Source organism: Momordica charantia (genome assembly GCF_013281855.1).
Source record: "Momordica charantia cultivar OHB3-1 chromosome 5 unlocalized genomic scaffold, Mcharantia_2.0 BLBB01000005.1, whole genome shotgun sequence".
Classification (NCBI taxonomy): Eukaryota; Viridiplantae; Streptophyta; class Magnoliopsida; order Cucurbitales; family Cucurbitaceae; genus Momordica; species Momordica charantia.
Window position 1 is genome coordinate 558,538 of NW_028275163.1, and position 27,245 is coordinate 585,782.

At 33.1% G+C, this 27,245-nt stretch overlaps 4 protein-coding genes and 1 pseudogene across 5 annotated transcripts; 1 reads left to right on the plus strand and 4 right to left on the minus strand.

Moving 5' to 3' along the window:
* Positions 1-1,695: 1,695 nt before the first annotated feature.
* Positions 1,696-4,625, minus strand: LOC111016550 (transcription factor bHLH104). Its single transcript, XM_022291993.2, has 5 exons — positions 4,168-4,625; positions 3,927-3,998; positions 3,331-3,408; positions 2,909-3,071; positions 1,696-2,156 (listed from the first exon to the last, which is right to left on the minus strand). The coding sequence occupies exons 1-5, from the start codon at positions 4,275-4,277 to the stop codon at positions 1,908-1,910; spliced, it is 672 nt and encodes a 223-aa protein (XP_022147685.1). The 5' UTR covers positions 4,278-4,625; the 3' UTR covers positions 1,696-1,907.
* Positions 4,626-5,561: 936 nt separating this feature from the next.
* On the minus strand, positions 5,562-8,599 carry ETFBETA (electron transfer flavoprotein beta). 2 transcript variants are annotated; one of them, XM_022298802.2, is made up of 5 exons: positions 8,335-8,599; positions 7,939-8,228; positions 7,018-7,098; positions 6,281-6,375; positions 5,562-5,869 (listed from the first exon to the last, which is right to left on the minus strand). In XM_022298802.2, exons 2-5 carry the CDS (start codon positions 8,194-8,196, stop codon positions 5,644-5,646), a joined length of 660 nt encoding a protein of 219 aa, XP_022154494.1. In that variant the 5' UTR covers positions 8,197-8,228; positions 8,335-8,599; the 3' UTR covers positions 5,562-5,643. The 2 variants fall into 2 exon arrangements, with proteins under 2 accessions (XP_022154494.1, XP_022154485.1); XM_022298793.2 differs by having other exon boundaries at positions 7,939-8,223; positions 8,335-8,598.
* Positions 8,600-9,869: 1,270 nt separating this feature from the next.
* Positions 9,870-11,792, minus strand: LOC148211116 (RING/U-box superfamily protein). Its single transcript, XM_088124253.1, has one exon. It carries the CDS (start codon positions 11,153-11,155, stop codon positions 10,166-10,168), a length of 990 nt encoding a protein of 329 aa, XP_087980379.1. The 5' UTR covers positions 11,156-11,792; the 3' UTR covers positions 9,870-10,165.
* A 4,818-nt stretch (positions 11,793-16,610) lies between these two features.
* LOC111020862 (ethylene-responsive transcription factor ERF096-like) lies at positions 16,611-17,130 on the plus strand. Its single transcript, XM_022297658.2, has one exon. It carries the CDS (start codon positions 16,623-16,625, stop codon positions 17,049-17,051), a length of 429 nt encoding a protein of 142 aa, XP_022153350.2. The 5' UTR covers positions 16,611-16,622; the 3' UTR covers positions 17,052-17,130.
* Positions 17,131-23,403: 6,273 nt separating this feature from the next.
* On the minus strand, positions 23,404-24,146 carry LOC148211117 (ethylene-responsive transcription factor ERF098 pseudogene; annotated as a pseudogene).
* Positions 24,147-27,245: the final 3,099 nt, after the last annotated feature.

Consider the following 27,245-nt stretch of genomic DNA (forward strand, 5'->3'; position numbering starts at 1 on the left):
AAATTGAAGTCCTACCCCTTCGTGCACAAAGAAATGAGATTAAATCTCAAATGTTAATTGGTTCCAGTTGTGACGTATTATGAATTTACTTTTTTTGGGGCTGTGCAAATGTTGAAGACTTCGTTCATTACCGTGACAGAAAACTTATGTGGCGATATCTACTCTAAATTCTTTTTGTAATGCTCTAATAAAGCCATCTACTCCTGTTGAGGTTGAAAGTCTAAATCTGTGTGCTCCATATTCTTATTCATTCAACAGCGGTGTATGTTCCAAACTCTCTGTTGACCAATTTCAACAATCTTTTGCCATTGAAATCCTCGGTACTCCCCCATCAAATTAAATGGGTCTGTTTAGGGTTGTTCACTAATTTCTAGCATACAAAACGACTGTTGAGCATTGAAGTTTGAGAGAGAGAAAAAAAAAAGGCGAAAAATATCATATTTTGCTTTCTTGGATTTGTTTATTATGAGGTTACCTTTGAAGGAATTGTGGATTGCTCACGAGAGGATGAGACCAAGATTTTTCCTGAAATCACAAGATCAAGTCATGCAATGGCAATCAAACTTCATATCAAGGTATGTCTATAAGATGGAAGGCATTAGTATAACCCAACACCAGCAGGTTTAGGTGCAGAAAATGGCATGGTGGTAACTTAAGGCATAGGATTCACTCATACTGCAAATGACAGCATTTACTTATGTCCTATGAGCTTTGTCTTGACAAACATCATGCTTGTACTACAACACAATACGAGCCTCTGCAGAAAAAGGTTATGGAAGGAACATACAGAGATTCAAACCATAATCAAATTTAACCCAGGAAGTTGGAAGAAAAATAGAAATGGCTGAAGCTTCTTTTCCACTTCAATGGGATAGCTTCAACAACTAGAGCTTAAGCTTACATCAACCTCAATTCTAGCCCTGCCAGATTTTCATGGCCTTTGAAGTAGAGACTGATGCTTTAATCGTGGCCATTGGTGCAGTTCATTCGCTATAACGATGCAGTGCAGCCTAGAATCTAATGGACTAAGGCTTCAGAAGTCTTCTATTCAACGTCACTGTATTTAAAAGTTCTAAATATGCCAAACTGAGCTAACAAAGTCCTTATTACCATTTTAATCGTCAATGGTCAATGGTCAATAGTTTAAATCCAAATATCAATTACTTTACCGAGGATGTCAGCCCACTGCTCAGTAAAATCTAATTACTAACGGATCAAAAAAGAAAATTACAAAATTACCCTACTACTTTTTTCTATGATAGTACCTCATGTAATATATCCCAATTTTGGTCGTCATACCGAAAATTATGCATCTTTTCTTAATAATTTTGTTCGGAGGATACATTCTATCTTTCAATTAAATGGTCGGATAATCTACAGTATTTTCACAATATAGAATGGTCAACGGGGAATAGGTTTTTGCTAACTCAAGTTCAACATGCATCAGAGTTATTAAAAGAAGACTAAGATGAATGCTAAACCTCCTTCCACCTGCTTTTGTTAATAAGGAATTGTGTGGATTGACACCTTCCGTTGGCTAACCCTTACAAAGCCATTTCCTTACCCACTCGCTAAGTTTTTGATCTCTCCTCTACTTTTGGCAACCTTTCTCTGGATCTAACTAAGGTTTTGACCAATGAAGAATAATAAAGTGGACAAATTAAAATTGGTTTTAAAATATAAGTAATATTGATCTGAGCTCAAGATCACAAAGATAATGGGCATTGAATGAAAATTACTAAAAAGAGTATCAAACAACGTCCTTGCAAATTCTGCTTTCATTTTGCAACTAGTTGTTTGCAATAAAATCAGGAAATGTGTTTTGAGAAATACTTACATGTTGGTGAACCAAAAATGTAGGGATGAAACAAAGAGAAACTCTAATTATTCAAAGGTGGCAAAATTAACTAGGCGGCAGGAGGTCTGAGCTCGTGATCTTGAGATGTATCACGTACCGATGGAGGAAGATATGGCCACATTGGGATCAAACCATAACCGGGGAAAACAGCCATCTTACCTGGAGCAGCATGATATGCAGCTGGATGACCAGGAATGAGCCCTGGAGGTGGAATGGCTACAGATTTCAACTGTTGCTCGATCCTTTCTTTGTCTTCCTTCAAAATGATTTTCTCTTTCCGAAGATCATTCTTCTCTGCCTGTTGTAGAATTCATGCAAGCAATCAAGTTAAAAAGAATAAAACGGGTCAACCAAATCATTTAAACACATCAATATCTAATTTAATTTGTGACAATGTCATGCGAGTGTAGGCTCAGGGTGTGTCTAACCGCTTTCTTAATAAATACTTCTACGAGGAAAAAAAAAACCCAAGCCTCCCTTCCAAAAAGATTTCAAGAGTTCACAAAATTTTCAAAATATACTCTGACATGCAACTAAACATAAAATTAGTTGTAATTGGATACCAAAAAACTAGAAGCACTTTGATTAAGATATTGAATAACTATCCTAAACACGCCAAGTATATGCTGGAGAACTATAGCAACATCAAAAAAGTATTAGAATTACTCTCAGTTCAGTTCGAGGTGGCTCCATTAAAATATCATACAAATACTAAAGATACAAGAGATTGAAACTAAAATTTCAAGTTACCCATAATAATATTTTAACAACAATTAGTTGAAAGTGCAAATTTGTAATTGATTTGTGAACCATTTACCTTCAGGAAAGTGAAAAATTGTAATTGAAAAAAAAAAAAAAAAAAAAAAAGCCAATCATTTTTTTTTTATATGAAACAAATATTTTATCAATGGTATGAAATATACAAAAGGCCAATCATATTTACAGAGTAAAGATTATATAAAGATTAGAATACAGATATTCTAGCAGAGTATAGTTGCCATGCACGTCTCTTAGAAAATATGAACATGGTCAGCTTTCAAAATAGCTAACCTTTAAACACTCCACTTCTTCTCGTAATTTTTCATTAGTTTGTTTGAGATCTTCAGCTTCACTCCTTAATTGATTTAACACTCTAATGGCATCGTCGAGTATGGCCGGCTTGTTAGTTCTGGTAGGTCTGCCAGGTTCTAAAGCAAGGCTCAAGTCTAGAAATCTGCACAAATTACTAACAAAAACTTTACTGCATGTCATGTCATACTAATAATTCAGTGAAGCGTTAAATTGTCCCCTAAAATCCCATAAGAAGTGCAAAATCCAAACAAGTATTTTTAATCCTGAACTCCTTTGGATAACAAAAGATGTTTATATACTGATCAATAATGATGAGAAATCCTCATCAATACCATCATCATCAAACAAAAAGTATGAAAAGCAGGAAAAATTTCGAAACAGTTGGATGTCAGAGTGCTTGCCTATCATTTAGCCTTTCTCTCCGCAACTTCTCACGGCAAGCTTTTGAAGTTGATCTAGTGCACGACCCATCTCGTGCCCTGAGAATATTTTAAACAGGAAAAATACAAATAGATGTAAGTGCAAAATTCCCGGAAAAAGTTCAAACGCATTACCAGAAAGTTAATCTTATTACAACAGACAGCTTATTGACTAACAAAAAATAAATCCAAAACTTTAGAACCATAGATTAAACTTATTTCCCCAGACACGTGCTATTTCCAACTTAAAGAAGCTATATCCACATCCAGAAAGCACATTTTAGCTAAAATTGATACTTCCAACTCTATCAGCAATAATATGGACCAGTTCATGAGCAAGACATTGATCAATTACTAGCTACATTTTACCGAAACCAAAAGTAAGCGCTAGTGTAGTGAATTTTGGCAGAACATAGGAGTCTTTACAAATCATAGAAATAAATAGTCTTCTTTCAATAAACTGTAGAGGCATCACCAGTATCAGTCTGGTATGAGAATACCACGTCTTGATTTTAAACCAAATACAAAAATGGAGAGAAACGAAAGAAGCTAATAGCGAAGCGGACTAAAATAACTACCTCTTCCGCGAGATTTCGTTTTCTTCAGATTCGACGCGCCCGGCTGAAACATCGGTTTCCGCACCACTATCCCTGCAAATAAAACGAAATCCCTAAATTCGTTAATGCTCCACTTAATCAAATACTAGTGAAAAAGAGACAGGGAATCCAAAAGCGTTCCAAATTTGGTTAAAAGAAACAAAATGGCACAGAGAAGAGAACAAAAAGAGAAAAGAGGATGCAGTGATTGATGTATTGTTGCCTTGAATCATTAGACCACAAAGGACCGAGCGTAGGGTTGATATTGTCGTCGGCGACGAACAAGGTGTAATTAAGAAAATCCCAACAACTCGGATCCTCTAATGGATCCATCGGATCGCGATCAGAGCGTCGTCGACCGTAGCTCTACTCCGATTCCGAATACGAATCTCACAACCCGATCGAAAATTTTGCAAAATGAAAACGAAGTGATTGAAAAGTTCAAGAAAGTTTTGACGGGAAAGGGAAAAAGATGAGGGGGTATTGAATGATCCAGTGATAAATGAACACGTGTACCGCCAATTCACCATTTAGTGGAGGGAATCTCCATGGAAGCGGAATTTAGCCGCCGCCGCGTCCTTTTATCTGGTTGGGGATCATTGTCCGGCGCACGTGCTCGCAGTCGGAACGGAACGGAGATCCGCATCCGCTGTTGCCGCCACCACGAAGTTGCAATCCGGCTGCCAATAGACAAACGACACGTTGAGCTTGCGAGTGAGAATTTTCGTAATGACCTAATTTCGGAAAAGTTCGGCACAAGATTTGTAGTTCGGCTTTCTCCCAAAAATTGTGTCAAAGAAATGGTCGTAAATAATTGGGAAAAAAATATCAAATTTTACCACTTGAAAATTGTTTTTTTAAAACCCAAAAATCATATTTTTCGCCCTTTAAATACAAATCTATTTGAAAAAGGCCAATTTTTTGAATCTTGTGTATACACGTAGAACGAGACTGTTTTCATAATTATACAATTAGGACATGTGATTATAGATAAATCATTTAACTTTAATAATAATGCTGACTTGGATTGATAAGAAGTTGGTTCTTTATGCCATAAAAAAATTAATTAAATTCCATTAAAATTTTAATTGAATTAAACGAAGTCCGCATAATTTCATTAGATAAAATATTAATTACTTTTTCTGAAATTGGAAGTAACGAAAAAAAGAGGAAAAAAAAAAGAAACATAAGATAAGATAATATCATCCCACCAAACAACAATCCCTTTCTCTAAAAACAAAATAAAATCATCACATCCAATTAGCAGAACATACACTAATTTAAACAGAAATGGGAAAAATCTTTGAGACATAAGTTCTAGTTCTCAATTTTTAGTAACAGACAAAAATGAAACATATGGAACCACAGCTAACCAGTTAAAATACTAATAACTTCCTTTAAAAGTCTTACTTTTCAATCTCCACCCTATATTTGAAGTGTTATACTAAAAAACATGGGTAATATATAAACTTTTGTCACATCTTTATCCATTTTTCTAATTTTCGTTATTTTAAAAGGAGAGAAAGAAGTAACTTCAGAAGTATGGAAATGTTGTTCTAAGCAGAAAAGCAAAAGCAACCAAAGCAAGGACGACAAAGGGCACTCTTTAACTATGGATGAGGAGAACAGAGATTCTGTTATTGAGCCCAAAGTATAGTTTATACTGTTCATTTGCATTATAAAGAGACGGATCAAATAATCAAATGACGTGAGCTTCGTTTTTGAGTTTGTCAATCAGCTCATCAACAGAAGACAAAATGATACCCGCTTTTCTTTTTGGCGGTTCTGTAACTTCGACGACCTCTAAATCCGGCTTCACATCGACGTTTAACTCCTGTGGAGTGAACTTCTTTATGGCTTTCGATTTTGCTTTCATTATGTTTGGGAGCGTGGCATACCTCGGTTGGTTCAGCCTCAAGTCAGTTCTGCACAACAAGCAAAGAAAGAGAAGACATGAAGAATTAAATAAGTTAATTGATTGAGAAAATCGATATCGAAGAGCTATACAGACAACTAGTTTTATGAACTCTCAAAAAACTCAACATACAAGGGTTGCCAGACTTCTAAAGAATGAGAGTTCCTGATTTCTAGTTCTGGTTGCCAATATTAGCATGTCATAGGCAAACTGTTAAATTTACGGTGAAGTTGCAAATTATTCTAGTTTTCTTTATCTAAGAGCTCTCAAGAACAAGAAAACCTAATCTTGTCATTTCGAGCTTGAAGACGAGCAAATCTGAATCTGAATCTGAAACATCAACATTTCAAATTATTGAGTTGGGTCTTGAATCTATGCAGGCTTATCAGGTCAAGTTATTGTGTAAATGCAAGTAACTAACGTGATTACAGCTGGTAAGTCCAAACACAGAGTCTCGAGGCCATCGTCCACTTCTCTATCCACCGTAATTGCCTGCTTCTCCATATCTATCACAACCTACTGGAAAGAAGGATCAGTGTCATGAAAATTTTAGCCATACAGTAGGCAAAGCATGGGGTTACAGATAACAAATATACACAACCATATGTGGCGAAAGTCCAATGAAGAGTGAAACAATTTTGAGGAGAGATTTACCAGGTACAAACTAGACAAAAATGGAAAGAGCATTTGGTGTACCGTTATGCAAAGAGTAAGAGTACACATTGACATGCAGGGAAATTTTAAGTTTCACGGACACGAATTGATTCAGTTCAGTTATGGGATTACAACATATACTGTCACTGTAAGACATAATAAGACATATCAAGATGCAGAGAGGAAAAGTACACATTGACTTGTGAGGGAAATTTTTTAAGTTTCATGGACACGATCGACTCAGTTCAGTTATGGGATTACAGCATATACTGTCACTGTAAGACATAAGAAGACCTATCAATAACTTTATTTCTTCCTTTTTAAACAACTATGGGTATCCAGGCCCAAAATAATAGTTTGATCCCATAACATTAGACATCTAAAAACTCGTCAAATATTTAAAATCCAGATCTACAATTACAATTACCACCATTTTCCTTGTAAAAATTTCCCAAAGTAGTGATGATATATATATATGTGTGTGTGTGTGTATCAGAAGCTAACCTTCGAAGCAAAAGTTCCTTGAGGCCAGTTCAGAAGTCCTGCAACCATCTGCCCCGTTTGATTACAATCATCATCAATAGCCTACAAATCCAGAGTAGGATATTGGACAATAAATAGCTTTTTAACATTAAATAAGCAATTAAAGAAAGATGAAAATGAATAACTTACACAAGAGCAAGCATCATAACATAAGAGATTCGAGCAAAATCCCACAACCCCAAATTCCAAAGACATTTTCCACAACATCATGTCATGACCCATATGTAAAAGACCCAAACAAACTTATGCTATGACAACTAGCTCTTCTATATTTCTACAAATATTGGGCACTCGGAACCAAAGCCTGTATAGTTTTGTTTTTGGATCATACTCCAGAGGTCTCGTACCTCTCTTTACTTTATACCAAATATCTTCCTCGTTTCTAATCTAACTAATATGAGACTATGTCTGCATCCCATCGACTTATAGAAATGGATTGTATTTTATGTTAAGGATGAAGAAACTTTGGCAAAAATTGGAAACCACATAAGCTCAAAGAAATGCGGAACAATAGAAACTGGGGTTGGTTAACTATATAACCTTCTTTGAGATGGACCATGTTTCCATCCAATTAAATAAAAAAAAAAAAAAAAAAAAAAAAAAAAAAAAATCTACTCTAGAACTTGAAACAGTTCTATACCACTCGCCACCAGTATGTGTAGGATAAATATTAAGCCCAAATACAAAATGTAATTTGTAAGGGTACAATTTCTGTTGAGAACATCATTCGAGATCCCCAAAATTATCAGAAACCACAATCAACATTAGATCAGATAATCCCTTATACTAAAAATCCAATTGAATCAGCCATCGCTAAGACCCAGTCCACAAATTGAACGATAAGAGGGACAAAAATGATACTCTCTAAGGCTAAAAGCAAACCTGTTTGCCTAGTAAAAGAAGGCCAGGCTTCTCAACCTCGACAAGAGCCTTCAAAATCTTAGCAACAGATAGAGGGTAAAGGGGTCCGACGGCTTCCACATGAATGCCCCTGTCAGCACCCATCGCGAGGCCCGTCCTGAGCGTGTCCACGCACTGAGTCGGACCCATGCTCACCGCCACAACCTCAGAGGCCAAGCCAGATTCCTTGATACGTAGGGCTTCCTCAAGCGCAATCTCGCAAAAGGGGTTCATCGACATTTTCACATTCTGGGTCTCGACGCCCGTCTAATCTTGCAGTTCCAAAAGGGGTGAGTTGCATTCTAACTCAATGAATCGAATCGAACAAAAGAAAATTCAAAAGAAATGAAATGAAGAGATGATGAGTTTGATTCATACTCTGTCTGGTTTAACTCGGATTTTGACAGCGTAATCGACGACTCGCTTAATGGCGACCATGATCTTCATCTTGATCTTCGCAGAGATTGGTATTTGCCTTTTGGTGGGCAGTTTCAGTCTATCACGGAAAGAAGAGAGAACAAGCCGTTCAAGTCTCCTTTTTCTTGCAATTTCTCGTTTTGTAAACCAAACAAATCAACTTTAAGCTTCTTTTTAATTCTGTAAGCAACTTTTATCTCCTTTTCCTCCTCTCTTATCAAAGGATTCAAACCTTTCCATCTCAATTAGAATGATTTACTTCTTTTTTTGTTTTTATATCAACTTCTCTTCTTTTACAACATTACTTATTCTTATCTTGAATTGATTAATAAAAAAAAAAAGAATTGATAATCGAATGAGTAATCGTATAAATAGTGGATCATTTGTGTCAAATTGAAAATCGATACGTTGTTGTTGGGTCATTTCAAGCAAATATGGATGGAGGATATTAAAAACTTGGTAAAATCCTTCGGAAAAAATATAATGTGGGTACTTATAATTTGGCTTCTGAATCAGTTTACTTGTCTTTAAACAAGTTTCTTATTTTTTATTCCTCTTATTTTAACGAAAGTATGCTTAGTTAAAAGAATAATAACATTAATAAATTGTTGATCATCTTAGTCTAATTTTAATTTTTGTTTGATTAGAAAAAAATTAATATAGATCTTATTTGATCAAATCTCGCATTTAAATAGATATTCAACCTAACTATCATTTATATTCTTTGCAGGTCCATGTAAAAATTTCATATAATTGTTTTTATTGTAAAGGTTATTCAACAATTATTATTTTAACGCGAAACCAATCATAGCTGGTTAAGGCACCTATCAAAATGTCATGAGTTAGAGAAATAGAGAGTTGAGAGGGAGAGGAAAGAGCAGAGAAAATGAGAAGTAATTTGTAATTTCATGCAAAAGTGACGTAAGCAAATTATTAGAAAACATAAAATTTGGAGTTGGCGATACATTTCATAGTTGGCCTTTGAAAAAGACTGTTCAATCTAAATTTCTTGATTTATACTTCATTACTCTTAGTAATTATAAAGGCTGAATTAAATTTTTTTTATTAAAAGAACTAGTCCTTAACTTTTATTGACAAATGTACTTAAAAAAAAAAACTTTTAGTGTCAAGGAGACCGCATGGAATAATTGGAATTTTCTATTGCATAGCTTAACATAAAAAGATAGATAAAGGGTTAGTTTCCTAAAATAACAAAACATGAAAAGCATACTTGATTGATAATTGATGGATAAGTAAGATGCTTTTTTCCTCTTACTACATATAAAAATAAAATAGGACAAACATGTTAAAAATAGATTAGGAGAGATCACTTGTCACGCAACCATATTATTACATAACAAAAACTAAATAATTACAAAGTTAAAAATTGGACTCATACCGTTCCAACTTCTAGTATATATTATAAGTCATTGATATTAAGAAAAAAAAAAAAAAAAGAGACATATTACTAGGGAAAAAAATTTCTCATGTTTTATATTGTATCCAAAAATTTTCTCCACTTCTGATGTAAGACTGCCCACATCCTTAACGTATATAAAAGTGTCATCTGAAACAGCGAAACACATGAAGCAGAATCCAAATTTAAACAAAAGCAAAAGAAAAAAGTTGATTTTCAGGCTCTTTGAGCAATAATTTTGATGATTATGGCCTTTTTTTCAAAAAATTAATTAATAAATACATGAAAAGCTTTCAATCTTTAGATTGAACCTAGCTCAGAATTCCTCAATTTCTACTCTTAAAAAATTACAACAAAATTCCGTTTTCTAAAATTCTAAGTCTCCTCCAAATCAAGTGGCTGAACTTGAACACCATTTCTGCAACTCCGACCATGTGCAAAAGGAAACAAAGATCTCCTCCCTCTCCCATTGCTCCCGTCGCCGCCGGGGCTCACCGTACTCCCACGGCTGCTCTGCTGCACCGCCACCTGCACCGCCAAGTACATCTGCCGTTCCGCCGACGAGTCCATCGAAACCGACCGTCTAATCGGCTGGATGCAAAACTGCTCATCTTTCTCCCTCGTGTCAATCCACTCATCGCCCAAACTCGTCACTTTCTGCAGCTTCCGCCGTTTTTTTCCCTGTTCCGATTTTCCGGCCGAAATCTCCCCTGAATTCGATCGGTCCTGTCTTTCAATTGGGTCGGTTCTAATTCCACCCAATTCAATAACTACGTAATCTCGCTCATCCCCGCCGGCGGTTGGATCTTCCGGCGAGGAGATCGAGAGAGCAAATTGATGGGTGGGAAACAGAGCAGAGGTGGAAATGTTGGTTCTGCAGAGTGGGCAATTGGGATTATTTTGCAGCCAAATGTCGATGCAATCAATGTGGAAGAGATGGGAACAATTGGGAATAATTCTCAGCATCTCATCTTCTTCAAATTCGCTCAAACAAACCGCGCATTCGGATGAGGTTTTTTCTGTGGCCGTTGTCGATTTCTTGAATTGCAGTAAAGGGATTGATCTAATCACCGATTCAGGCAGACCTCGGCTCCCGATGCCGGAGGAGTACACCGTCGGCGGCGGGCGGCGGCGTCTGGACGACGGGGACAGCCGGCGGAGGAGATCGATGCGGTGCCAGTTGAGGCAGCAGTTGATGACGAAGACGTAGTAGCTGACGAGCAAGAAGGCAGTGGCGAGGATTCCTATAATGGCAATGGCGATGATGGGGAAACTGCTGGTTTCAGAGTGGGAAGGAATTCGAAGATTTGGGGGTGGAAATGGAGGAAGGGGTTGGGAAGATGAGATTTTGGTTGCAGAATCCATGGATAAAGAAAGGAGGGATTTTGGAGATGAATTTTGGTAGATCTTGAAAGGGTATAGAGGTAAAAAGGTGGAAGAGGGAAAAGAAAAGGAATCCAGAAAAGGGAAAACCTAGGTGGGAATAAATGAGGTTAGTTTGGAAACTTGGAAGGGAATAAGAGCTTCAAAATTTTCAGTGGAAATGAGCTGGACTTGGCCCTTAAAAAAAAGGGGAAACTGAACAGTCAGTGTGACAGTACATTGTAGTTGGTGAGTTTTTTTTTTTTTTTGTTTTGTTTTGTTTATTAATCAAATCTCTGAGTTTGAACGTGTTGAATGGTAGAATATTGTTAATCTTGGAGTTTGGTTATCAAATCTTTTATAACTTTCTGAATAATTGATCTTCAAAATTGTTAGTAGCGGATTTTGAAAAAATGAAAAAGAGTATAAACTTTTAGGCAGAGAAGTGGAGAAGAAGATTGCATTGGAGGAGTCCCCTATGGGCATGACATGACAGAGAACAGAGCAGAAAAAAAAGTCAAAGAAAAGGGATGGAAATTTGGAGGGAATAATGATTTAAAAGGGAGGCTTAGGCTTGACTTCTGAATCGCTCTTATTTATTGTTGTTTGTTTAGTATATTGTAATCAATCATCAATCAATGGGCGAAATTGGCTCAATTCCCACCTGCAGTCTTAAAATGCCATCATCAACTCTCTTAAGCCCACGTCTTCATATTACTTTTTGAGTCAGTTTTTATGGGGGCAAAAAAACACACACAACAGGTATAATTTGATAATGATTAATTTCATATATTATATAATAATGTTGTACTAAAAAACTTCATATATAATAAATTAATAATAAAAGTTTCATTTTCTAATTGATTGACAAAATTATTAATTGAGATGTCATATTAATACAATCTTTTTACAATATTACAGTACCACCAGTTTGAATCGATCATCCAAAAAATTATTAAATAGCTTGATTAATGGACTGTTGAGCTTAACTCCATGTTGTAGTTGAGAATAAATGGTTACTATTTAAAAAAGAATATATCTGTTATTTTTTCTAGGCAACTTAAATATTTAATAATGTATTATAAAGGATGGAACTAGCCACCAGTTAGGAAGCCTTTTCAACCAAAATTTAATGATTCAACATACCTGCTTTAAATTTAAATACAAAGACGAGCCTACAGGCAAATAGACAATGAATGAACATAATTCAGCGTTAATTGATTTTTACTTATTTTTTTAGGTAGAATATTCAAATACTCATGTCCTTAATTTGTTGTATTTAAAAAAAAAAAGAAAAAGAAAAAGAAAAATGTGTTGTATTTAGAAAAGAAAAAGAAAAAGCAGGAGAGAAGTTGAATACATCATCTTAAGAGGACGGCTAGGAATAAGAATTAGAACTTTAGAAAATGGAAAAACAAAAAGCAAACCTCGTACTAAATAAATTTAATTTCACACTACAACCCCATTAGATCAAAAGCCAAATTAGTTGAGTTTGAAAGGGCAGATAGAAGGTAAAACCCGACACAGTCCATGCTCGTGTGTTGACAATTTCCACAACACAACCATTTAATGTCAAATTACGTGTCGTGTCGTGTCCTTCCTCCCTCCCTCTCCTCTGCCAACCTTGCCTTCTTTTTTCTTCTCTTTTTTTTAATTTATTTTAAATAATTGTTTTTCATTTTATGGGCCAAAAAAACTGTCAGTTAACAAAGTAAAGTTGCTAACTTTATGAGTAAAATTCAACTTTTTTGTTCACATCATTGTCTGCGTTTCCTCAAAAAAAAAAAACATCTTTCAACAATGTCTGGTTTGGGGCATGTTTTTGGTTTTGTTTTTGCCCGATCCTCAAACCACAAGCCATAATTCTCTCTAATTTCGATCCCAACCAATATTTTATATTTGATTTTAATGTGTGAAATCACTGGTTAATTTTGTCCTCATCCAAGTTCTTTTGGAAATAATTTTAGAATTAGTGATTTTAGAGAAAAAAATTAATGACGATGGATTTTGTGAAAGTGATTTTTATATACTTATTCTAACGTTTGGTTATCTACTCCTCAAGTATTTTTTTTATATAATTAAAGGTGGTTTTAAGTGATTAATATTTGAAGTTTAAAGAATTTGACAAAAGTTTTAGATAGGAGCAAAAATCTTAGAGGGTGAGAGACAAAATTTTAGATAGATCAATAAACTAAGATAGAAATTAAAAATTTAAAGATTACCAAAATTTTAGAGAAAAATTAGAGTAACAAAATTAAAGATAAATAAAGTTGGAGAGTTAGAAATAAGAAAAATAGAATTCTTCAAAACAATTTTAAGGTGCAAGGTAAAGTATGAAAGATAAATTTGAAATTTAAAAACAATAACCATTTTAAATTTAATTATATTTTTTTTTTTGGACAAAAAATCAATTAGGAATACCTCTCAAATGATTAAGTGGGAATCACTTTAGAATTACCGTCATAAATGATATTTTAAAATGGTAGTGATTTTGAGAAAGCAATTCTAACCATGCTAAAATCACACTCAATGACACACTCGATAAAGTATTTAATAAGTCTTTAACCATTAAATTAAGTATTTGGCAGATCTTTAAACTATAAAGAAAATGTCAAATGAATTTTTTAACTTTTACCTAATACGTCTTTAAATTTTAAAAAATATTTAATAGATTAGATTCCTTAAATATAAAAACTATAATTATTCATTAGGTATAAAACCAGAATTAAGTTAAAAGTAGAATTAAACATTTTTTTGGTTAAATTCATCTATTTAATATGCATGACATTGAAAGCTCAGAAATATTTTAGATATAAGTTTTAAAAGTTAAAAGAACCAAAATTGTAATTCAACTTTTGTTATGCACGGAAAAATATCATTGTACAAGAAAAATGGAAAATTACTTTTAACAAATTATACCAAATTTTGATAAGTTTATATAAAAAAAAGTTTCTAAATTTTGATAAATAGTTGTATGCAGAATGTTTCATTTGGCAACGTAGTAAACAACTCTAATGTTACTTATCAATGATAAAAATCTTAAATGGTAAATTATTTTGTAGATTAAATAGGTACACTTTATAATGTGATATTTTATTTTCATGACATCCGGATCTAGACAATTTCATAGATTAAAATATCAGAATTTAACATATTAATAAATTTGATTGAAAAGTAAATATGACTCGGTACTAATTTTGTTCCCATACATCTATGCTACTTGTTTTGAAGGGTTAAATTATTTAACACTGTTAAATTTTTGTTACAAAGATGTTTGACAAACTTTAATAAAACAATAAATATGGTAATGAAAATCTTGAGAGAGTGAATTAAAATTAAGAGTGAAAAAAGTACGAAAAGTAAAAATATAATTACATTGTTACACTGAAATTTAAGAGATATCAGAAAAGAACAGAGGAAAAGGAAATAATTGGTAAAATGGCACATGGGGAGGTGGCTGCATTCGCTCGGTAAAAAGACGTCTCAGCCCATCACCAACTTGAATGGAAAATTTATTACATTTACTATTCCAAATTTCAACTCTCTCTCACTTCTCAAATTCTCAATTATATATTTATTTATTAATATATTTGTTTTATCCATTTTCACCTGGATCTTTCCCACAACCCACCTTCTTAAAACACGTGTCGTTTCACTGTTGGCGTCAGCATCACGTGATCGCTGGATCCGTTTTAATTTTGATTTCTTTAGTACATCATTCCAATTTCGAATATGAAATTCAAATAGATTAAATAGGAATATGATATTTAAAGAATCATAGAACTACAAACAAATTAATCAATATTTTTCTGATAAGGTCAAAAGAAATGGTTTAATCCATCTAAATTTATACTAGATTCTGCCACATAGGTGGATCATTTCTTCACCTAAACGAGTTGAAAGAGGCGAGTTATGCAAAGGGAAGATCTGTGTAAAAGAAATAAACACTCCATGTGATAGGTTTTACCCTCTATCAAAATTTTGTTTTTTCTGAAAATGAAGAGATCTATGAGCTACGATTCTAATGTATGGATTCATAGTTATTTTTTCCCTTTCATGCATCAGATTTTTGTGAATTTTGGAACATGTACACGTGGCGGTGAATCGAGGAAATCAGGTTGGCAGGGTGTCACGTGGTGCTACGTTCTGAAATCCCAAGTGGGGGAGGATCCAACTGGACAAAAGCGGTCAACGCCGTTGACCAGGTCAAGATGGAAAATTGAAATTGGGAAAGGTCGGTTTAGGAGAATTATAATAATAATAATAATAAAGGCAGTCAATCTTGTCAACTAGCGGCCCACGATTGCTTATATTCATGGGCCTTCTTAGTTCTTCACCGGCCGAACGACACGTCGCTCTCCCCACTTTCTAGAACAAGAGACATTTGTTTCGTCGTTTCAAGTTTTCATCATCTATTTCCTCTCTTGTTGCATTTTGGGTTGTTTTTAAGGTCTGCTTGTGGGTTAAAAAGACCAAGTCATTCTCGTAATTGGGTTGTGTTTTTCAATCATGTAGCCAAACTTTAATTTGTCGGTTTATGAAGCATTCTTTTTAAGAATCCCCACTCACCTATCCCGAAAAGAAAAAAAAAAAAAAAAAAAAAGAGAGAGAGAATCCCACTCCCATGTTCAACCAAGTTCAACTGCTAATCATTCATCAAATTTCCCCCTCATTATTTGAACTTGAAAGCTCTGCAAAATTTAAAATTTTGACCAACCCAACATCCAATTCCGTGATTTCCCACTTTGTGTGGCACTATGGACCATCCATTTATCATCGTCTTCTTCAAAAAGGGTTGATCAATTCTGTGTATATATGTATTTGGGAAGATATAGAGAGTGGCCGAGGGAAATGTTGATGCGACATGGGATTGGAGAGAAAGCCACCAATTTTTTTTTTTATTATTTTGTTTGTTATTGGGGTTGCGAGTTGCGAATCCCAGCTTTTAACATCAAAACAACTCCAATATTCATAAGAAAGAGAATGACTGAAAGCATTTCTTAGCCACCACCACATTGAACAAAGCATCCAGATGCATTGGACTGTAAATCCATTGCTTTCATACGTGGAGATTGTGGATAAAAATAATTGAACTCGAACCCTTTTTATATAATTACAATCAAACGTAACATAATTTTCCCAAGCCAGAATACATCCAAACCCGAATATATATTAAATCGTCATCGATTAACGAAATAATTGTGTGGATGAATTTGAATTTGGTTTCAGTGTCCTGTTGTGTAATAATTAAGTTCTTTGATGATATTGACACACTAGGAAATTAAAGGGGGTGGAATTTGGAAGAAGTCGAATCCACGTGGGAAATTCGGGAGGGGGATTTTAACTTTGCAATTGGCCACTCTTTTTTGACAAGGTGGACCAAATACAAATACGCATAATGTATATATATAATCAAAACCATGTAACGTTTCCTCCCCATGCAAAAACCCAACTAAATTTTAACACCCATATGGACAAAAGCGGGCGTGGAAGGGGCTACGTGGATGATTCCGCGGCTGCCGGAGCCGGGCGAGAGGTCCGCTACCGGGGGGTCCGGCAGCGGCCGTGGGGGAAATTCGCGGCGGAGATTCGCGACTCTAGACGGCAAGGAGCACGCATGTGGCTCGGAACATTCAACACGGCGGAAGAAGCCGCACGTGCTTACGATCGAGCAGCGTACAGCATGAGGGGTCATTTGGCCATTCTAAACTTCCCCAATGAATACCCTCTCACCAGCACCGGCGGCGGCGGCGGCGGAGGATTTTCTTCTTCCGGTACTGCGTCTTCTTCTTCCATGTCAATGCGGCAGAATAATGAAGTGATCGAATTTGAGTACTTGGATGATAAAGTGCTGGAGGATCTTCTTGATTATGGACAAGAAGACGAAAAGAGCAACTAAAAAAAATTGAAACCCTGTGTGTGTCAGTGTCAGTGTCATCTCAAGCAACTTTGTCTGAGACCAAGGAAAAAATAAAGTGAGGGCAATTATATTTAGCCTTTCCCTTTTTCTTCTAACTTTTCAAAACTTTTTTTAATGCAACTATTATTTCTTGCCATCTATATTTATATATATTTTATTATTTATCCTCTTTCTTTTCCTTCAGAATGCAATAAAAAATATATTGTAAGAGACGGAACCATTTTGTCGATCACAACTCTCAGTTTCTTTTCCAAAAGAGTGAATTTTTCTTGCCGCAACAATCTGCACAGTAACTTTAGGATTTCTTTTTTCGGAAGAGATTGTTTCCAATAATTACTAAAGAGTAATTGATAACATTAATTAACACATTTTTTTATTTGTTGGGGGCATGAAATTCATGTAGGGAAAAAGGTCTAAATGTGGACGAGTCGAAAACTTATTTCATATTAACCACTAACAATTATTAAAATAAAATTGATAACTCGTTATTTTAGAAAAATAGAAAAAAAAATATATTTTTATTACATTTCTCTCTCTCATCCGTCAAAAATCTAATAAATCAATGTAACGAAATCTTGTTGCAACGATGCATATCCCGTTCATCTTTCGGCACATCCGAAATTTAGTTGAAAAAGCCGACGACTAACCAACTCTACTTAACCTAGCCATTCCCATGATTAATTTAATTCATAGACAAATTTTTAAGCAAATCCTTTCACACATATCTAATTCTTTGTCTCATAATCATATGCTCATCTCTATAAATGGTAGTCAATCATCAGAACTCAACTAGACACGTGCACATGCAAACCCCTCTCGAGTACTATTCTCAAACATTTAATTTAGGTTTCATATAGCTTTTTTAATAGGTTAAGAATCTATCTCGAAAATCATCAAAAAATTCAACAAGATTTGAATTACTTTTATAATCATCAATTGGTTTTAGAACTAGTTGAATATTGTTATAATCCACACCGCACTAGTTGTAATTTTAAACTCTTCAACTATTTTATTTTTTGTTTAAAGGTATTAGAAATAAGAGTAGATTCTGTTGGGTTTGTAAAGAGTGCAAACAAAGTCTCACATTGGTTAGGAAAATGGGTGATTCATGGTATATAAGAGAGAACAACAGCCATTTTGAGTGAAACCAAAAGCAAAGCCGTGTGGGCTATGCCCAAAGCGGACAATATCAATATATTTCAAGAATTAGTAAATCTAATTTCATTTTAATGTATCAATTAATTAGTAGAAGGTAATAATCACTAAATATCATTGATATATATCTAATATATTACTAATATGAGTGTCTGATATACTTGCATTCAATACGTACGTATTTAATATACTATTAATAATATGAATGTCTGTGCAATATAAATGTGACATACATATAATATACTACTGATATGAGTGTATGATATATTATTCATATATTATTGATAAGGTATCTGATATATTTGAAAATATTAAACATGGGACATATATTTTAAATGCATACAAAATATTTGCTACCACTACAATTTCCCATGTAAAAAAAAATTGCAAATTCGAATCTCCTTCCTCCAAAAAAAAAAAAAAAAGAAAATAAGTGAAGGATCGCGCTTAGAAATTTGTCCATTTGCGTCGGTTCTCTATTGAAGGAACTGTTTGTCGGTTATAATTAATTTGCTTTCTCTACATTAATTTCTGTCCAATCACCCGCCAAAGGTGACCTTTTCTTTCGTAATGAAAGATTAAGCTCAATTTCATCAAAATTAATTATGCACAAACAATACACACCCAACACATTGTTGTACTCAAAAAAAAAAAAAAAAACCCATCACATTATTAAACTTCATTATTACTTAATTACCCTCAATTTAAAAGCAAATAATTTAGCTTTAATTTGCCTAATTACAACAATAAACCTCACTTTTACACTTTTTTTAGGCTGCCCACCACATGGCTTTCCGTTCTTTGTTTTGTTTGTTCTGTCAACTTTTTAAAATTTGATTTTAAGAAGTCTTCACGTTAATGATATTATGCAGTAAGTTACTTTTTTATTCAAAAGAAAAAAGTAATTATTTTCACATATAAATTCACACTTAAAAAAAATGGAAATTTTGACTTAAAAAAAATAATTGATATTTTATCTACTAAACTATATTCGAATAGTTAACATGACCTATACAGATACTCATATCTATGATGCAGGTCACCTTTTATAGAGGTAGATATTTGGCCTAATAAAATTACCAAATTTACACAAATCTTATAGAACAAAGGGAATTCGACAAAACTCTCTATAGCGTACCTCAATTACGAATATTTTTTTTTAGAAAAACTTTAGTAAGATATCTTCTCTTATAAGAAAATCTAAAGTCGATATCTTCTCTATTTGAATCTATTAGATAAAAGAAATTAAAATTAGGAAAAAATAGAGCCGTTCCTTCCCGGAGCATAATTCAAATTTTAAAGATACAACTAATAGCGGAAACTGAAATGATAATTGGGCTTAATTAGAAGAAAAACGGGTGGCGTGAGGCTGGCTTTGGGTTAGTTGATGAAGGCGAAGGGCCTAACGCCGCCGCCACTGTGCTTACCTGCAACTTCAAAGACGACATGGAAAATTTAAATTGCTATGAAAATACCATACTTTTATTATTCACACCATAATTTTTATTTTTTTAAATTAATGTACTTCACATTATTTTTAATACGAAAATGATATGACAAATGATAAATGAAAAATGGGAGAAGTACGTCATATATTTTTCCACATATTTTTTTTTATGAATATTTTGTGCCACATACTTTTTCAAAAAGGCAAAGGCACTTGGTTCATTATAATATTCCATTACTTACAAAGTCTAACTTTTTTTTCCGAATTATCACTCGATCCAAAAACAAGTATGTTAGTGTAATTTTATGTTAAATCATCGCTCTGGGCTTGAATAGGTTTAATATATGTGAATTATTATATCAATTAGGCATCAGGTTGTTTGATTTTGTAATTTAATGCAAGAGAGTTGAGCAAAAAGAGTTTCCGGTTGTTATTCCAAGCATTTCATAGAAATTAGAATATGCATTTTGAAGTTGGGTAAAAATCAAAATGTGATTAAATTAACACTAAGTCTTATAATCTCTATTGGGGGTAACGTGAAAAAGCCAAATTGGATTGTGGAGTTGGGATTGAATAGAACTATTGAGATTGAATAAATAGTCATTGTGTTTGATTAAATGGTCAGATTGTGGAATTCACATGTCGTATGATATATTTTGATCTCACTTCAAGACTTTGCTCTCCAAATTTGTTGGAAGCCAATTTCCTATTTTGTTCTCACCATTATATTCCTCCTTCAACATTACATTAATAAAATAACAGTCCTTGATGGTCGTAATACAAAGAATTCAAAACGTGGTTTAGAGAAACCCTAACATGCTCATCATTTTAATCCATTCTAAAAGACAAAGAATCGTACCCACAGAGATGATCATTTAAATATAGTCTTACCAATATTAGAAAATGCAAAAGACAGAGAATAAATAAGAAAAAGAAAAAGAGAGAGAAAACATGAGTAGTGGATCAGGGTGCGTTATTACTATTAGAAAAAAAATAATAATAAAAAAGTTGGGTTCATGGAATTTGACCAGTCACATAGGGATTCTCCCACATGGGAGAAAGTTGGTGAAATCTTTGGTCAACGCCAAAAAGTGCTTTTTACTGATCGCTCCATTTCGGGCTGGCTTCAGAATTGAGATCCAACCCTTTTTCACTGCTCACCTCATTCGTTCATGTATGTTAATGCTTTTAACTTTTTACTTTTACCTATCACCCATTGAATGTCCTCGCCTCTTTTTTTCTGCACAAATCAATATCTTAATGTTAAGATTATGGAGCAAAATCGACGTCGAAACGAGTCGAGACAATGGAAGAACTGAAGAAATGATGAAAAGTAGATTCGGGCTGCTGCAGGGCCAAGTTGGCCGAATGGACACCATCTTGACGCTACGTAAATTAAATGAAAATTAAAGAATGGGGTGTGCGGATGATTGGGTCTTCGCTACAAAACTCGTAGCATTGAGATGCCGACGACAACTTTTATTTAAATGACGTGACAATTAACAGGTGACTAGTTAGGGACCAAATGGAAAAGCAAATTAAAAAAGTCCAGTCACTCATTAATTGTCACGTCATTTTTTCATCATCCCGTCAAGTAATAGTCAAAGAATGGTTAAGAACAATGTATAATCAAAATTCAAATTTTGGGATCAAAAGTGATCATTTTGAAACTTAAGGATCAAATTGACACCTATTCCAAATATCAGAGACAAAAAATGTTCATTTTGAAACTTAAGTAACAACAAATTAACACTCACCTCAAACCTCAGGACCAAAAATGTATTTTTTTTTCTTTTTTTAATCTAAAATAAACCTAGAGGTTCCAATTCCTTCGCTCCCGCCATATAACAGCTGTGATATGATTCATGGAAAAAAAAAAGTTGTATTATGATGGCCTCACTCATTGTTTTGCTAGGCTCAATTAACTAATTTTTATTTGAAATTAACTCAATTAACTAATTGTGTTTGTCTAAGTAGTCAGTTTAAAATAACTACAAACTTCAGTAAAGCTCAATTATAAATTACTTAGAAAGTTCAAATCTCTCAATTCTTTATTGTAATAAGATAAACCAACAGACTTAAATGACTTAGTATCATGACGTTTGAATTTCTCCGCTTAATAATTATCTTTATTGCATTGTTTGCATCAATTTAATTTTATTTATTTATTTTGTAACAAAAATTTAGCTATCCCTCACGATTTGCAAAATTCATCTTAGAACGTAACCTTAACGGGAATGCATTGGAAAGCAAGATTTCAAGTTTTAAAATAGAGCTTTTCTTTTTTACCAAAAAAAATAGAGTTAAAAATTATAAAACTAAACAAATTTAAAAACTAATGACAAAACCTAAAATTCTATGGTTTGCATTAATTGAGAGACTTACTACTTCATGCTTAAAATACGGTAAAATTTGCAATCTAAGCATATAATTCAACTGAATGAGATACATATCTTTGACAAAAAGTTGGAAGTTTAATTTGAATCCCGACCCACCAATCATAATTTGTTGAACTAAAAAATTATTAGAAAACTTGAACCGTTCAAAAAAAAAAAAAGAGAGAGAAATACACTTTTATAAGTTTTAGTGTAGATAAAGAGTTGATATAACTAAAGTCTAAATGTACATAAAAAAGTTGATAGAATTAAGAGTTAAGAGAGTCTCAATGGTGAAAAGTCCCTAATTAGTAGTCTAAGCGAAGTTAAAAAATAAATATAAGAAGGCTCTCAATGGACAACCCCTTAGCAAGGGAACGAGATTCTGTGATATCACCTAACATGAAGTCTTGTGTTCGAATATTTAAGTGAGTTTAATACATAGAAGTTTTGATATCTCTTTGGCTTTGGGTCTTGTGGCGGGCGAACCTTGATTATATGGATAAAAAGCTAGAGAGCATTCAATTTGGGATGATAAAAAGAAAAACAAATAATAAACAAAATAAAGAGAGAGAAAAAAGTGATTTGATTTTTATTTTCTAAAAATTAGAAATGTGATATTGAGTTACATTCTAAGATGGACTTTAAAAAAAATGTTTGAATAATGAAAAAGATAAATAAAAAAGCAGTGATTCGTTTACTAATCATGACAATATTCTCGTTATAGTTATTTCAACTTAAAAACAGAATCGTTATCGAAAGAGAACCGTATATATCTATCTATATGCTTTTCAAAATGGAAATGAAGAGAGATTGGTTAATTGTATTATTGAGAAATAACAATAAATCATCAATAATTCACTTTGCAAAATTCGATGTCGATTTGGCAGACAAATATGGGAACACAAACACTGTGCAATGAGATCTTGAAAGCAACTTTAATTGGCTGTGCATCGTTCTTAAGCCATGTTTCTCGATCAACTTGGCAGAACAGTTTAATATTCTCTTTTCCTCTCAGAAATTCCAGATTTCCCAAATCATATTTCAACTAAATATGCCTTTTTTTTTTCAATCTCTCATTTCTGCGTAAAAAATAATTTATTGACATTAATTTTAAAACCCCCCATTTTTCCATCTGCATGCATGCATTAATTTTTGCAGTGTAACCTTAAACTCTCCGACCCAAGAACTTTTTATACAAGAAATTAGAAAAATGCATGTGTTCAAAGATAAACTCATGAATTAATTTTATCTTAAGTTTTGCAAGTGAAGTTAGTTTAAATGTTCAATATTTGCTGAAACAAAAGCTGACTCCCACGAAGATTAATTGTGGAAAAAAGCTCATTTTCCCAATAATATTAAGAAAAATATATGCTGGTGTTCAAGCATATTAGTAAACATGGGTTAATTAAACAGGAATAGGAGCTGTAGAGATTATTAAGGGCTTAACAAAGAGCTAGGGCAAAAACCCAGATACAAGCTGAAAAAAAAAAAGAGTAGAGTTTTATTTGGTATTCTTCTTCCTCTCTTCTTGCTCGAGAAGATCATCCAAAATTTTGCCGTCCACATATTCAATCACGAAAACTTGCTTTTTATTGGCATCGTTGATAGTAGAAGACGAGCTACCGCCACCGCCACCGCCTTGAGTCCCGGGACCTCGGTTCGTGGGAAAAACAAGGTGAGGAGGATGAGGAGGAGAACCCATGACACGAGCATAATATTCACTAGGGAAATTCAGACTAGCCAAATGACCTTTCAAATCAAATGCCATCCGATCGTAAGCCCTCGCCGCTTCCTCGGCCGTGTCATACGTCCCGAGCCATTGCCTCGCCCCGTTCTTCGACGGGTCTCGAATCTCCGCCGCATATTTCCCCCACGGCCGCTTCCGCACCCCTCGGTACTTGATCGCATCCTCACCTTGCTTCAACTGTTCCTTACCCTTGCGAGAATTTTCCATTTCTTGGCTATATGAATAATTAACAACGTTAATTCTGTGTCTTGTTTGGATGTTTTTCAATTTTGAATTGGTGAAATCATGCAATATTTATAGGTGAGTACATGGGGTCCAATGGTCCATGAACGTGGAATTTGACCAATTTTTTCTGTTTGACAGTGTGGGAAAATTCGATTCTCTCAGATCTCTTTGAAGCTTTTTTTTTTTTTTTTTGGCTGATAAAAAATATTGGAATTCAAAGAGAGTCTCTGTGTAAATCTTTTTTATTTTATTTGATAGGAATATTAAAATGCGATTCTGATTCTAGAAGACTAGAACCCCTTCCTATTTATCGTTTCCTTCTTGTGTACGAAGAAAAATATTAACGGATATATTAACTCTACTGCACATTTAACAGTCTATGTCACTAATTATGATATGATATTTTTATTCTTTTTCTTCAATTTTTTTTTAATAGCGATTGATGGTTACTTTTGCATGATTTGTTAACAAATTTAATACAATTTTGGTAGATTTATACAATATCAAATCTGTATTTAATTTACATATCACGTGTTGTAGATAGTTAAATTAATGTTGTTTTTTTTAATTATAGTTAATTATTAATGAAGCTAATCAAATACAAAATTACAAGCTAAATTATATTGTCTCGTATAATAATTTCTTACCAAATATTTTGAAAATTTCCATTTAAATTAATAGCTGAGATAACCATTAAACATCTATATAAGCCTTTTAGAAAAATTAAAAAAATAAGACATGAATTTTTACATAATATAGAGTGGTAGTGAATGTGTGGATGTGGACACGTAGAATAAATCATGCAAGAAAGTCTAATTGGAGGATCATGTTTGAAGGAATCAAATCCAAATCCCAACATAAAGAAGCTTTATCCAACTAGTGTTTTTACAATATTTGTCCCCTTGAAAAATCAATTCTATTATTCAAGATTTTAATTCATATAATCTCATGTACGCCATACATTAAGGGGTCCATCTAAAAACATATTAGATGCGTGGTCAATTGCATATTGTGTGACAGATTAAAATATTTTATCAATAATAACATGTTCAATTTTTTATATATTGTATGCGATTTTTAATCTCAAAATATTTGGAACTATAAACTTGTATATTGAAATTTCAACATTATCATAATTCAATTAGTTAAAACATATATAATCGACCAAAATATCGAAGAATCAAATTCTCCCCTTTATATGTTCATGAACTATTTTGAAATTTTTTCAAGGAAAAAAAAAACTATGATTGTGGAATTTTTTTGTTTTTTTTTAATTTATGTCTACTTCCTCTCAATTTTTTTTAATATTTTTTACCAAATTAGCCAAATTACAAAACAAAAACACTTCAAACCTCACTGCAAAAACAAGCTGAAGGTTTTTATTTGGGACAAAAAGTTACATATATAGCCGAATAAAAAGTAAATTTGAAAATTTTGTTTTATTTCCAAAAGGTTATAAAAATAATTATTCCTACAACACTTTACCGTATTTCAAATGGTTAACTAACAAATACAGTCTTATTTAAGTTTATAAATTAAAAATATAAATAAATAAATATACATATATATATTTTTCAATTCCAAGACATTTAAGTCATATTAATATATCGGCCAAGGCGAGCATAGATCAGCGGTAATTGACATATATTTCAAACTATAAGATTGTGAGTTTGAATACATTTCCTAACATGTTAAACTAAAAAAAAAAGTCATATTAATATATCGGGATCTCGGTGTCTCAAAAAAGATATATCGAGATTTCTAACTTATTAAAAATTAAAATTAATTCTTTTTCCCTCGTCGTTTTGCATTAAACCCAAGTGAAAATGCTGGACACTCAATGTCCTAAATTGCTTCTGGCCCATTGGGCTTCCCATTCTTTTGAGATGCGGCCCATTGGGTTTGAGATCAGCGGTCCGATACCAAGAGAATTGACATATCAGATTTGAACTTGTTTGTATTTTAAAAAATAAAAATAAACTTGTTGCACAACCATTTTGGCCATATTTCAAGTTTCTAAAATTAAAAGTTTTTTTTCAAACTGTCCATTTTATTTTCATACATGTTATAATGAGCTGATATCTTATTTGGTCGAGTTTTGTAGCTGTGGTTTAGAGCAAAGTAAAGAATTTAGGAAAATGAGCAAGTTTTCGTGTGGAAAAAATAAAAAAGTTTTATAAATTAGTGGATTGAACTAAATTATAGAAATCGAATTGAGATCAAGCTCAAACAATATAATTCAATTAGAACTTTAAAATTTGCAAACAAATGAAACTAATTTCAAATTACATAGATAAGATTATTATTATCGTTTTTTTAGTACATCAACATCGAGGTGTTCAAATTCAAAACCACGACCATTTGGTCGAACAAGTACGTTTTAATCAATTAAACTATGTTCAGGTTGGTAAAGAAATTGTTTATTTAACCTAAAAAGTAAAAATAATTATAATCAATCCAACTTTATTATAGAGCTATTTATATAATTGTAACATCATGATTCATTGTCGTTTCTATTTATTATTGGGTTGACTTTCCATTGGCAAATGAATTTACAAAAAAAAAAAAAGGAAGAAAGGATTTAATGAGTAAATAATTTAGAATTCCAATTTTTAACGGCAAGGATAATACACCACGTCACCAATATCATCTATAAATTTGCAATATCAGTTATCACCACCCCACATTTAAAACAATAATTAACAATTTTCCTGTGAAGATGGAAAATGACGTGGCCGATCCAACCGGCTTTATCGCCCAGAGTAAATTAAATGCCGCGCCGCCGAGCCGTTGGATTTTCCGAAAATTCTGTTACTTCTATATTTTTTTCTTACAATATTACCTTACAAACAAATAAGATTAAAAATTCAACTTTATAATTATTTTAAAAAATAAAATTTATAATTATTTCAAAAAAATAAAAAAAATTCAAATTTATAACTTATAAGTAAAGGATGTGTTCAATATGAATATAGTTGAATCACAAATAGCATAAAGTATTTTTATTTGTTTACATTATTATTATTATTCTAAAAAATAAAATAATAATAAGTAGTTTTTTCAGTGTTCCTAAAAGAAGGTGGCAATCAATTTAAATATTGTCCAACAGAAAATCCAAAACGAGCATAATAAATCAGTTTGTTTCTGTTATAGTTGGAAGGCCCAATAATTGAGAAGGACATCTAATGTATTCCACAGGTTGAAGTTGAATTAAAATGCAA